The 14,383-nt window shown below is 45.9% G+C and overlaps 2 protein-coding genes across 6 annotated transcripts in view; both read right to left on the reverse strand.

The window, feature by feature from the left end:
- Positions 1-14,383, reverse strand: part of LOC131255940 (disease resistance protein RPM1-like) — a 96,982-nt gene that overhangs the window by 44,635 nt on the left and 37,964 nt on the right. The window lies entirely within an intron of this gene.
- LOC131255313 (uncharacterized) lies at positions 5,045-5,728 on the reverse strand. The gene has a single exon (XM_058256010.1). It carries the CDS (start codon positions 5,726-5,728, stop codon positions 5,045-5,047), a length of 684 nt encoding a protein of 227 aa, XP_058111993.1.

Genomic DNA, 14,383 nt, shown 5'->3' on the forward strand with positions numbered 1-14,383 from the left:
ACACCCAACGCCCTCAGCTTCTTCCTCCCTTCTCTCTCTCTCTGTTTTCTCTCTTTCTTCTCTCTCCGACTCTTTCCTCTCTCAACTCTCTTTCTGTGTGAAGTCTGAGGGGCTGAGCTCCCCATTTATAGGCAAGGGGATGGAGATCCAAGGGCTGAGATTGGTCTTGCCCATCCCCAAGCGACGGCCGTCAGTGGTTGCTCTGTTTTTCTCAAGATGGATAAATGCTGTGTTTTAGCTATTTTTAGCTTGAGAGAGAGAGCTGGCGTTACACGTCGGAACTCCAATCGACACGGCTCTCCCCATAACTTTCGGTGGTCTGTTCGCCTTCCGTTCATTTGTGATAGAACGAACGGACGGTCAGGGAACGATTCCCTTCCATTTGTTTTCGGGGGCCAACTAGTATGGTTTTTAGAAAATCCATTCCTTCCATCAGTTTTGTAAGGTAATGTTAGGCTAGCGGCCACAATATGGGATGTATCTGAGTTTTGGATAAGCCACACCACTAGTAAACGTGTGGTGCTAATTCCATAAATTTCCATTTGCGTCCGCTGTTATAACATGCGGATTTCTGCGTGGTTGTTTAAAATAGATGAGGGTCCACCTGTGATGATCTTTCAGAAGATCTACTCCATTCACCGTCTTTGGCACGCCGTGCTAACCCATGGTTTGAAATTTGAAGTAGATCCGAACTTTAGGTGGGCCGCATGATCTGTTAACGCATTAAATGGTATTTACCGTCAAATCCCATGCACGTAGAAATTTGAATGAATTGATATTTTTTGAGAAGTCCACTTTACTACTTGTAGTTGTACGATCTGCTCTGTTCATTGTGTTTAACGTGCCCTGTTAGAATTAAGGTCCAAAAATGGGGCAGATCCGTCGATCGGGTGGGCCGCACGGTATGTTTTAGCTTCAACGATAATATTTAATTACATTCATGAATATTTACTATCTTGCCATTCATTTATCAACCAGCTTCCGACGTCCATTATGTCTAAGTGCGCCGTCCGAATTTCTTGAATTTTGGCAGGCATTCTTTATTTTTCGTGCTCTTTCTCTTAGTCCAATTTAGACCCCGATCTCCCAAGAATGTCCAAGATGCTCCTTTAGTGGCTTGCACACTCCGTAATTCAAAATAACATTTGTACACCTCCAATTAACAAGTTACCAGGTAGTTGGGACTTAAACCCGAAGATCTTCACAATGACCGATTCATCCTAATATTCGGATGGTCCATTTGGCGGATCCAAACCTGATGGACGGTCAGGTGACTTGTTAAAAGTAAAGAAGCTTTATGGTTAGCAATCTAACCATGCATATGGGTGGATGTATGGTCAGTTTTGTAAATAGATAAACACAAAGTGGGTTTCCAGAGTACTGCTAACACATATGGTTGCAAAAACTGATTAAGTTTAAGTTTTTCAATCCCACTTACCTCTTTGATTGGTGTGAGATATAAGCTGAGTCTCCCGAGTTGCAGCGGTTTATCTCAAAGCTGCTTGGGAAATCCTACCCTGTAGTGTGTTAAGTCAAGTCATTCAGTTGACAAGTCTTGAGTTTTATTAATCGTGGGTTTAAAAGGTAACACCCGAGTATCAAAAGTACGGGATGTTACAGTCTGCCCCCCTAAAAAAAAATTTCATCCTCGAAATTACCTTTAGTGTGTCACTGAATAGGTGTGGATATTTTTCCTTAACTTCAGCTTCTTGTTCCCAAGTCGCTTCTTCTTCTCCATGGTGTGACCAAAGAACCTTGACTAATGGTATCGTTTTCGTTCGCAAGACCTGCTCTTTGTGGTCTAAGATGCGGATGGGTTCTTCAGTATAAGAAGCGTCGTCGGCAAGTTCAATCCGTTCCCAGCTAATCACGTGTGACTTATCTGGCGTGTACTTCTTTAACATAGACACGTGGAAGACGTTGTGGATACCAGTCAGTGCAATCGGTAGCGCAATGCGATATGCCACGGCTCCCACACGGTCCAAGATCTCGAAAGGTCCAATGAAACGAGGAGCAAGCTTCCCTTTTTGTCCGAACCTCATCAGGCCCTTCATAGGAGAGACCTTCAAAATACGTGATCGCCAATTGCAAATTCCAGATCACGTCGTCGATTGTCCGCATAACTTTTCTGTCTGCTTTGTGCGGTGCGTAAACGCTTCTGAATAACATCGATTACCTGGGTAGTAACCTGGACGAGTTCAGGTCCTAACAAACTTCGCTCTCCCACTTCAGCCCAACACTGCGGGGCTCGACAGGGGCGACCATATAAAGCTTCGTATGGTGCCATGCCTATGCTAAACTGAAAACTGTTATTGTAAGAAAACTCGGCGAGGGCCAAATGGTCGTCCCAGTTTCCCTTGAAGTCGAGGGCACAAGCTCTCAACATGTCCTCCAGGACCTGATTCACTCTCTCTGTCTGCCCATCTGTCTGGGGGTGGAATGCCGTGCTGAACTTGAGTTCCGTGCCGAGTTCCTCCTGGACGTAAAGCGGGAGTCACAATCTAATATGATCTCCCAAGGAACTCCGTAGGATCGTACGACTTCACACACAGAGCCCTGCCAGATTGTCAGTCGAATCTGTCGCCCGAATAGGAAGAAATCGGGCAGACTTTATCAGCCTATCCACAATGACCCAGATTGAATCATGCTTTTTCTGAGTCCTGGGAAGTTCAACAATGAAGTCCATAGAGATGCTGTCCCGCTTCCACTCTGCTACGGGCAGGGGCTGAAGAAGGCCTGAGGGTTTGCGGTGCTCGGCCTTTATCTTTTGGCATACCATGCACCTAGATACGAAATTGGCTATGTCTCTTTTCATGTTACTCCACCAGTATTGCCTCTTTATGTTGTTGTACATTTTCGTACTCCCTGGATGTATGGCCATCCTGGAGTGGTGTGCCTCTTTCATTACTTCCCTTCTTAATTCTACATCATTGGGTACGCATATCCGTCCTTGATACCGAAGGCCGCCATCACTACCAACCCTCCATCCTAGTATCTCCTCGCTCTTGCATCTTTCTTTCATCTTGACAAGCCATGCATCCTGGTCCTGAACGGAGATCATATGTCGGACCAGGGTCGGCTCCGCGGTTAATAGAGCCACATACGCATTGGGTTCGTCGAGGGTAAGCTGGATGTCGAAGTCCTGTACGAACTCCATCATCTCCCACTCCTTAATCATCAGAGTGGCCACCAGCTCATGCTTCTTCTTCCGACTCAGCGCATCAGCTACGGAGTTTGCTTTGCCAGGGTGGTATGAGATATTAAAATAGAAGTCCTTAAGTGTCTCCATCCACCGACGCTGGCGCATATTCAAATCTTTCCGTGTAAATATGTATTTCAGGCTCTTGTGATCGCAGAATAGCTGAAAATCCTCACCGTATAGATAGTGTCTCCATATTTTTAAGGCAAAGACTACTGCTGCCAATTCTAGGTCATGAATCGGGTAGTTTTCCTCGTGCTTCTTCAGTTGGCGGGAGGCATAAGCGATTACTTTGTCGTTCTGCATCAAAACACAACCAAGGCCCATCTTCGAGGCATCGCTATACACCACAAACTTTTCTCCTTCTTGTGGGAGGGTGAGTATTGGTGCAGATGTCAGCCTCATTTTCAGTTCCTGGAAGGATGCCTCCGTGTTCTCGTCCTAGGTGAATCGCGCGTTCTTCTTCGTTAGTTGAGTGAGTGGTCGTGCGATTCTGGAGAATTCTTTGATGAAACGCCTGTAATACCCTGCCATACCTAAAAAGCTTCGAACCTCGGTCACTGTGGTGGGCTGGTCCCACTTGGATACTGCTTCGACTTTAGCGGGATCGACTGCGATGCCCTCTTCCTTCACTACGTGCCTTAGAAACTTCACTTCTTTTTTCCAAAACTCGCATTTGGATAGCTTGGCATACAGCTGATTTTCCTTCAGCGTACTCAAGACTGTGTGCAAATGTTGCTCGTGTTCCTCCTGGCTTTTGGAGTAAACCAAGATGTCGTCGATGAACACGATCACAAACCGATCTAGGTATGGCATGAAGACTCGATTCATGAGGTCCATAAATATTGCCGGAGCATTTGTAAGCCCAAAGGACATTACCAAGAACTCGTAGTGCCCATAACAAGTCCTGAATGCGGTTTTAGGGATATCCTCATCCCTGATTCTTAGCTGGTGATATCCTGATCGTAAGTCAATCTTCGAGAAATATCTGGCGCCTTTGAGCTGATCGAACAGGTCGTTGATACGTGGGAGAGGATATCTATTCTTTATCGTCACTTCATTCAACCGTCGATAATCTATGCAGAGGCGCATCGATCCATCCTTCTTTTTCACGAAGAGGACTGGTGCTCCCCAAGGAGAGACGCTGGGGCGAATGAAATCTTGGGTCAGCAGCTCATCTATCTGCTTCCTAAGCTCTTCCATTTCACAAGGGGGCATTCGAAACGGAGGTACTGATATAGGGGCAGTTCCTGGTTTTAGGTCGATGCAGAAATCCACTGCTCGTCTTGGGGGTAATCCTGGTATCTCTTGAAATACCTCAGGAAATTTCCGCACTACTGGGATTTGACTGATAATAGACTCGACTGATTCTGACTATTGCAGGGCTTGTAAGCTTTCCAGCGTATTGCGCTTACTTTTCCCTTTCACAGTGAAGCAGGCCTGCCCGGGGATGGTTATAGTGACCGTTCTATCATGACAATCCATCACTGCCCGGACTCGAGAAAGCCAATCCATCCCGAGGATAACATCGACTTGCTTCATAGGCATGAGGATTAGATCCACAGCTACTTCATGATGTGCGAGGGTTAAGGGACAATCTTTACATAACTTGTCTGTTTCGATGAATTTACCCATGGGGGATGCTACAACTAAGGGGGCATGTATACGAGTTATGTTCAGCTCGAGTCTATTTGCAATAGTAGAGTCCATGAAGGATAAGGTTGCATCGGAATCAAATAAGAGAAAGACAGGGTTACCATGGATGTGAGCGGTACCGTGAATGGTCTGATGGAGGTCCTCCTCAGTGTCTGTAGCAGCTACAGTGAATACACGAGCGGGGGCCCTCTAGTGGACTGGAGGTCCCGATCTCTGTATCTGCGGCCTTGGTACTGACCTGGCAGCTACTGGTCCTGTTTGAGGGTGACCTGCTGGTGGAGCAATGCCTTCGTCCCTCATCCTTTTGAAACAGGTCCGTGCAAAGTGTCCGGGCTTGTGGCAATACTCGCAGTTCTTTACGGGAGGCATGGGTGGTGCACCTACAGGCATGACCCTGGCTCTCTTTTCTATTATGGATGGGGCAGGAGGCAGCTGTCGGGACCTGACTGGGATGTCCCTAGCAGAGGGGCGGGCCCTTAGGGCGAGCTCAAAATCCTTTTCGACTCGCATGGCCTTGTCCACTAGCTCGGCGAAGTCCTCGAAGTCCCAAGCACACAGTCGCGACTGGATTCCCTGCCTGAGTCCTTCCTTAAATTTCTGTAATTTGTACTCAGCATCTTCTAAGGCCTTCGGCACGTATCGAGAGAGTTCATCAAATCGGGCTTCATATTGGGCGACGGTCAGACTGCCCTGCTCCAGTCTCAAAAACTGAGCTATCTTTTCATTCCTACACGATCGGGGGAAGTATTTTTCGAGGAACTTCGTCTTAAACCCCGCCCATGACCATGTATATGTGGGTGGGACACTCCGTTGTAAGCCCTGCCACCAGTTCTCTGCTTCGCCCTCTAACAAGTACGTGGCCAAAATTACCATCTGTGATTCGGTGCACTCTAGGGGCCTCATAATTTTGGAAATCCTTGCTAGCCAACGTTCTGCTTGCACTGGATCCGGCGCGCCTTCAAATGTTGGTGGTCGGAGCTTCTAAAACCTTTCAAAGACGTCTACGCCTCGACTGTATCTTTCTCGGGACGTCTCCCCACGATCTCGGTTCCCCAAGGATTCCATCATGAGGGTATGTATGTCTCGTTGCTGGTGCATGAATACGTCTTGTTGTTGCTGCATAGCTGCAGCCATTTGTTCAACGGTTGCAAAGGCTGTAGCCCCAGTCTGATCTCTTGCGGATGTTCCAACGGTCGGCGTCCCTTGTGCTAAGTATGGTGGTGGTAGCCCGGTGGTGAAGTTCCGTGGAGAAGGAGAATCCCCCACTGTTTCTGATACGTTATCGATATTTGCGATGCCCGGTGGAAGGCCTGGAGTGTACTCCGGACTACGCTCTCTTTGGCGCTCACTCGAGGGGATGGGGTGGATGTCAACTGTATCAGTACGATGTGATCGTAGCATGGGCGGCATGATTTCCTGTGAAGTCAAAATTTGTGGTTCAGTTGTTTGGAGAATGTCCTTAACCTTCCGTGAATAGCATCCAGGTCAGTTATCTCATTACTTGACTATCGCGGGTGACTGCCCCTAACCTGAGAGATGTTCTCTGTTTTTTTTTTTTCTTTTTTTTTTTTGAGGGGAGGCTAAGATTTCTGTTTCTAAGTTCAGACGACTGTCTTGATGTTTCTCAAGGGTTCCTAGTTGTTTTGTTTTCTACGTTTGTTTACCCTAGCAGCTTTCTAAGGGGAACCCCTAAGTTTGTCCTAAGTTATTCACCTAAGGACTTTGTATACTTAGATCCCACAGCCAGGCTATCTCAAACTCCGCTCTGATACCAACTTGTAACGCCCCGATTTCTAAGACTCGAGTACGAGACTCGTTTTCAGAAATCCGGGAGTTAATTGATCGGAGAAACAACAGAATGTAAACTCAAAGTGTGATAGCCAAAGGAAGTAAAGAGCCCAAATATTTGACCCGCTCAGCTGGGGGTCTTAGTTACAAAATCTTCATAAGTTTTCAAAATACTAAAACCTAAAATTAAAGTATCAAACTACTGATTAACTCCAAAATACGCCGCTGCATCCTGATGCGGCTCGTCATCATAGTATTTTCCCTCGGGCTCGATAGTCGCACCTTCCAGGTCGGCACCGACGTCTTCTACATTCGTCCCTGCATACTCTGTACGGTTGGATAGTTGATGGATGAGTGGCCAGCTCAGTGTGAATTCCCCTCAAGATTACACATCGCCGCCTTAACAAACATAGTTAAAAGGAAAACAAGCAGTAATCCAAAACAGGCAATATGCGGTCTTATTAGATGCATGTATGTATGAATGCACATTGACCTGGGGATGCACATCCAGTCAGACTTGGGCTCGTCACCCATGCAATCATCGACCTGGGAATGATCATCCAGTCGGAACAGGGGCCGATAGTCGATGGTCTGGGAGCTAGCGAAACGATACCCCAACATCTCTAGGGTACGTGCTACAACATCCAGAATAGCCATCCGTCATCGCCAATATGCTATGAATGCATGATTAGCCAACCATTATTAATCCGTCATCCGTCATTGCATGTTTCCTTTATGGTCACTACGGGGGGCTCGTCACCAAGCGTAGGCCAACAGCTCGAGAATAGTGTCCCATTACCACCATCCTCGGCTCATGAGGTCCTCCACCTTGGGATGTTCTAATAAGATACCTTGATCAAAATGACACCAGTTCAAGGTCCCGATTTTTCACATATTTGTCTAATTACATCCCAAGTGTGGCTTGCATACAATCAGAGTATCCTCCATGTGTAGCATAAAAAGATTATGTACAGAAGCAAATCATGTTAACATGTGACAATATATGACTTCATATAAGGCATGAAAGAAAGCATCATGAAATAACTAATGAGGATATATTACCAAGTCATGTGAATAGTGATCAAGGATTAACTAGCATGTGGGCAAGTATCACAATAATGGTGATCTAGTACAACTAGGTTTAGCTAATTTAGAAATGGAAAGCCCAAGGGGAAAGTCATCACCTGTATGGTAGTGTTCTCGAACTTGGCCCGAGTCTTTTTGTGGCCTGAGGTCACCAAACGAGTCCCCTAAATCACCATTTATACGTGGTCAAGCACTTCCATGTTTTTGTCTACTAATGTGGGGGAGAAAGAGTCTTAAGGGAAGTTAAGGCCTTCTAGGCTTTAGGCCCACCTTATTTACCCAAGTAGGGTAGCCCAATTTGGCTCACCACTGTAGGTCGAACTGGGCCCAATTTTGGTCCAAGTGTTGGGTCCGAATTTGACCCAAGTGGGACTGGCCTATATGCCATGGCGGGTGAACGGTGTGGATAAAATAAATGTTTTAAGGTGGCTCCGTCCAGACCTTAGATGGTCTGGATTCATCATAAGTGTCAGGTGGGTCCCTCATGGGGCCAACCACATGTATCTAATATATAAGTATTTAACGTCTCATGCATCTAAGATATATTAAAATATTATATCATGCATCTGATATTCAAATATTATATATGTACATCGCATACTTCTGATATTTAAATACTATATATATTACATGCATCTGATACTTATTGAGCATGATATCAGTGTGGGCCCACATGGGCTCACCACGTGCATATGTTATAAAAGGTCCAGCGTTGGAGTCCATGATGGACGGTCATGATACAATCCCTGTACCTCATGTTGCTTTGATGGTTCTCATATACCAGAGGTATCTTATGTAATGTAAATTAAAGTTTGCATGCATGTGCAAGTGTACATGTATGCATTCATATGTCTTTATATATTATATTACATATATTTTCCAAATGTCCATCACTGGACTCCCATGGATGAATGATCCTGGGTGAAATCCACATGCACCATACCTCATGCATATGAGATATAATAATTTAAATCTTCATGCCCGTACAGGTGCATGTATATGTGCTTGAATATATATTATTATTATATTTTCTTTTCTTTTTCTCCCATGCAGCCACGTCCTGGAAACGTCCAATTATGGACGGTCTAGATATTTGATGACAGTACTTGGCGTGGTACATGTATGCACACACACATATATGTATATATATATATATATTTGAAAGGCCAGGGTCCGACTTCCTTTATGAACGGCCTGGATACAATTCATCTGCACCACGTGCGTGGGAGGGACGCATGTATTCAGAGGTGGTGCCACATGTGTGGGTGAAGCCGTCAAGTGGATAGACGGCTGGGATGGAACACATGATCTCAGGGTATGCACAAATATAATATTAAATATATCAATTCAAACACATATATATATTAAAAAACGTCAGGGACTTATGTCACCTAGTGGACGGCCCAGATGAGCCACAACACCAAGGTGAGGCCATATACACGGTTCACCAACCGTGGTAGGGTGGGGCCCACCTGCTAGTGCAGCGTGGGGTCCACTAGCGTTTGTTTAGGGTCCCTAACCAGGGCAACCTACCAGCTTTTTGGTGAGGCCCACTTGCATTTGGTGAGGCCCAGCTGAACTTTGGTGAGGCCCAGGTTTGTTTTTAATTCCTCCATTGTCAACATTCACAGCCAAGCTGTTTTTGTTTTTTGGAGGTCATTTCCGACCTGATTTTCGGCCCAAACGCGGCTCCTCTTCGGTCGTTTTTCGACCCACTTCAATACTTGACAAGTGGCATGGTGGCCACCACCTTCCCCGACCAAAAATGGCCCGAGACAGGGTCGTTTCCATCCTCATTTACGGGCTAGTAACAGTCTGCGTTGTAGTTCAACAGAGCTCTGTTTTTGAGCTGCTACTACACAGCATTTCAACCCCCAACTAGGGCCATTTACATGCCATGTTTTAGCCCCAAACAGGGCCCGAACTCCGACCATGCTCGACCTTAAAACAGTGCTTGTGCGCAGGCTATTTTTGGCCTCAAACAGAGCCTGTCCTAGGCCATGCGTTCAGTCCCTGCTGATGGGTGTTTATCAAGCCATGAACGTGTGGTGTGATGGAGCTTAGTGCGGATTTTCTAGAGTTTCTTTTTAACAAAAAATGGAGGGGAGAGGTTACCTTCCACAGTTGGGTCCGACCCGAACTTGGGTGGTCACGCACACACCCAACGCCCTCAGCTTCTTCCTCCCTTCTCTCTCTCTCTGTTTTCTCCCTTTCTTCTCTCTCCGACTCTTTCCTCTCTCAACTCTCTTTCTGTGTGAAGTCTGAGGGGCTGAGCTCCCCATTTATAGGCAAGGGGATGGAGATCCAAGGGCTGAGATTGGTCTTGCCCATCCCCAAGCGACGGCCGTCAGTGGTTGCTCTGTTTTTCTCAAGATGGATAAATGCTGCGTTTTAGCTATTTTTGGCTTGAGAGAGAGAGCTGGTGTTACACGTCGGAACTCCAATCGACACGGCTCTCCCCATAACTTTCGGTGGTCTGTTCGCCTTCCGTTCATTTGTGATAGAACGAACGGACGGTCAGGGAACGATTCCCTTCCATTTGTTTTCGGGGGCCAACTAGTATGGTTTTTAGAAAATCCATTCCTTCCATCAGTTTTGTAAGGTAATGTTAGGCTAGCGGCCACAATATGGGATGTATCTGAGTTTTGGATGAGCCACACCACTAGTAAACGTGTGGTGCTAATTCCATAAATTTCCATTTGCGTCTGCTGTTACAACATGCGGATTTCTGCGTGGTTGTTTAAAATAGATGAGGGTCCACCTGTGGTGATCTTTCAGAAGATCTACTCCATTCACCGTCTTTGGCACGCCGTGCTAACCCATGGTTTGAAATTTGAAGTAGATCCAAACTTTAGGTGGGCCGCATGATCTGTTAACACATTAAATGGTATTTACCGTCAAATCCCATGCACGTAGAAATTTGAATGAATTGATATTTTTGAGAAGTCCACTTTACTACTTGTAGTTGTACGATCTGCTCTGTTCATTATGTTTAACGTGCCCTGTTAGAATTAAGGTCCAAAAATGGGGCAGATCCGTCGATCGGGTGGGCTGCACGGTATGTTTTAGCTTCAACGGTAATATCTAATTACATTCATGAATATTTACTATCTTGCCATTCATTTCTCAACCAGCTTCCGACGTCCATTACGTCTAAGTGCGCCGTCCGAATTTCTTGAATTTTGGCAGGCATTCTTTATTTTTCGTGCTCTTTCTCTTAGTCCAATTTGGACCCCGATCTCCCAAGAATGTCCAAGATGCTCCTTTAGTGGCTTGCACACTCCGTAATTCAAAATAACATTTGTACACCTCCAATTGACAAGTTATCAGGTAGTTGGGACTTAAACCCGAAGATCTTCACAATGACCGATTCATCCTAATATTCGGATGGTCCATTTGGCGGATCCAAACCTGATGGACGGTCAGGTGACTTGTTAAAGGTAAGGAAGCTTTATGGTTAGCAATCTAACCATGCATATGGGTGGATGTATGGTCAGTTTTATAAATAGATAAACACAAAGTGGGTTTCCAGAGTACTGCTAACACATATGGTTGCAAAAACTGATTAAGTTTAAGTTTTTCAATCCCACTTACCTCTTTGATTGGTGTGAGGTATAAGCTGAGTCTCCCGAGTTGCAGCGGTTTATCTCAAAGCTGCTTGGGAAATCCTACCCTGTAGTGTGTTAAGTCAAGTCATTCAGTTGACAAGTCTCGAGTTTTATTAATCGTGGGTTTAAAAGGTAATACCCGAGTATCAAAAGTACGGGATGTTACACTGGGCTTGGGGACCATCGCAGACCACGGACCTAGTGAACACCCAGAAGTGGGATCTGGCACTGACTAAATGCACCCCACTTATGCCAGGACTGGAATCTGGAGCTCACAAATGAAGCTGAGATACAAGGCTATCCAGTCGTCGGATCTCTTTTACATTTTCAGGAGAGGTCTAATGAATTTTCTTACACCTGTCCACAAACTCTGGGACCCGATCGTGGAACGGTGACCGTTGATAGCAAATCGGGCCCGTGCGACCAAACTCCAGATCCAATCGTCCCCAAATTTTGCGTGGCCCTTCATCGGGCCATGGAGCAATTATCCTATGAATTTCATAACCAGAGGGCCACCGAAACCACTCCAATTACCAAAATGGACCCCATAGGGCCATTTGAAGATCGGAACCGTTTACTCAAACCCCATAATCGTTCATCCATTTATTTCTACATTTTATATGACCCCTCATTGGGCCACAAGGCACCTACACACCAAATTTGGTGCCCAAAGGGGTGTTAGGTCCGCCCCAAAGCCAATGAGGAATCCTAGAGGGCCATTGTGGGAATTCATTGAAACTAAAGGCCAGAGGGCCCAAATCTAACCGACCCTTCGCTAACTAATCAAGGCAAGCATGATTAAATTAAAGATTTAACAGGGGTAGAGTCAGATAAGGCCCAGATCTTGAATAATAAACCAAATCAACCCATTGCTCTTTTAGTTTAAAACCGACAGTTTAGAGTGATCATGACCAAATATCTACTTCCACTAGTTATAAATAGGCCACCCTATAAATATAGGTAATCCAAACCCTGATCATTACCCACGAGAAATCTCAATACCTAATTCATTCCAAAAATGCCCCGATTTTCCGAACAAGCTCTAGACCGCTCGTTGGTGGGCCATTAGTTCTAAAATTACAGAGTAATGTTCGTCTTACTGGGCTCGACATCCATCGCGGGAGTCGGACCTGGGTAGTGTCCAGAACCGCTTAACTTGAGCAAAAGGACGAGTGCATGAGAAGCACAAATACCCTAAAGAAAGGAACTGGAACTTAAGTGAATTGAGTCATTTACTCTTATGCAAAGTTGAGGATTTCGGACCGTCGGTTTGCGACCAAACTTCCCGTTGGTAGGACCGTCTTGAGGCTAAACCCATGGACTTGGGCGAGTGCGTGTGGACGACAGTAGTTAGACTACATGGGTTGCTTGCACCCAATGTCGTTCCACCATACACTTGCCTAGATTCGTGCGGTCTAGCCTACTATCTGACCAACCATGATTGTTAACCCTGTTTGCTCCCATTTGTATGGAACCTGAGACACCCTACAACCGTTGTAACTCATCAATAACCCACTTGGAAATGGTCCACAGGCTCGTGAGCTGGGCATGGTGGAATGAGACACTGTGTCCGAGCCATCGGCCTACGTTGGGGTACCGCGCCTCCCCGTAGTGATCGCGAGCGATCCCATTCTCTTGGCACTCCTCATGTGCTTGAAGTCAGGGATGAGGAACCCGACGGGATTGCGGACCGCGGGGCCTCGGCCTCACGCATTGGGGGATCTTGGCCTCGCACCCAGATTATGACATTAATAAGTGAGGTGTACCAGATTCCCCAATCGGCTGGATGAATGGACCTAACTAATAACTCGGCTAACACGATCGCATTGCATCGCACTAGTTAGGGTGGCGACTCGGCAGTCGAGGTCGCACTGAGGGAGTGTTGGCATTGGCGATCGTTAGATGGTGTCGCACGAGGGAGCGTTGTGGTGAGGGCATGCATCATGTCATGCTGCATACATGCGCATTAATAAGATTACTTAGACGTATGTGATTGTCTGTTTTTCATTAAGATCATATTAAAATTGATGCCTGTGATAACTTGAGGTTAATAGCCCCCACTGAGTTGATCACTCACTCCCACTCTGGGACGGTGTTTTAAAACACCAACCAGACCCGTTCATAGATGTAGGTGACTCAAGGCTTGAGGAGCCTGGTGAGGCGAGCTTCGAGGAGGAGGACGAGCGGTTCTACTTCCAGTTGATGGGCGGTTCTCCGCCAGCTTGAGAGGCAGAATTGGATCGCTGAGCAGGGGGGCTCAGTTTTATTCCTATTTGGACTTACTATTCTTTTGTGATTTTGTTGGGTAGTGTCTTATGCGACCCATGTATTCTTTTGGACATGTATATATATATATATATATATTTGTATTCGGTCTCTTTCATTTTAGTGGACTTGTGTGGATGTACTTCATGTTCCAGGAGATTTCAGGCTGCGCATTTAGACTGGATCGCATATTAATGAAAATTGGCTATAAGTGACACCGGGAACTCGGGAGTCGAGTATATGCACGACCCCCAATTTTCAGGGCATTACAAGATGGTATCAGAGTAATAGTTCGGAATTAATTGGGCCACGGGTCATGAACTCATTAACGCGTCCGCTGACTTGAGAAGAAACAGAATAGAAAACATGAAATGCTAGGAACCATCCCAATACTTGAGCCGCCAGTCTTAGACGTAAGGTGAGACTACCAAGGTATTAGGGTTCGGCAGCGAGAGGGAGTAGTAACAGTAGAGAAGGGGATCCGAGAGTCCTACAGTGCCTCGGCCCGTTCTCGGATAAGAATTTGGGGACTCGACAGCAAGACTCGATTCGACTAGCTAGGAAATTTAGCTATTCCGGTCCACCAAATCCCTAAGGGACTGTTGGGCCAACTGAAATAGGTGAGATTAGGGTGAATGAAATGGTAAGAGTAACCATAGATGCATGAGTAAGATATTGTCCCTGGATATAGTGTATCCCATGTTTTACAATACCCTGTTTAGAATGTATTCAATTAAAAGTAAATCCCGGGATTTTCCTTTCAAATTACACTAAAAAATTC

Source organism: Magnolia sinica, chromosome 9, assembly GCF_029962835.1.
Source record: "Magnolia sinica isolate HGM2019 chromosome 9, MsV1, whole genome shotgun sequence".
Lineage (NCBI taxonomy): Eukaryota > Viridiplantae > Streptophyta > Magnoliopsida > Magnoliales > Magnoliaceae > Magnolia > Magnolia sinica.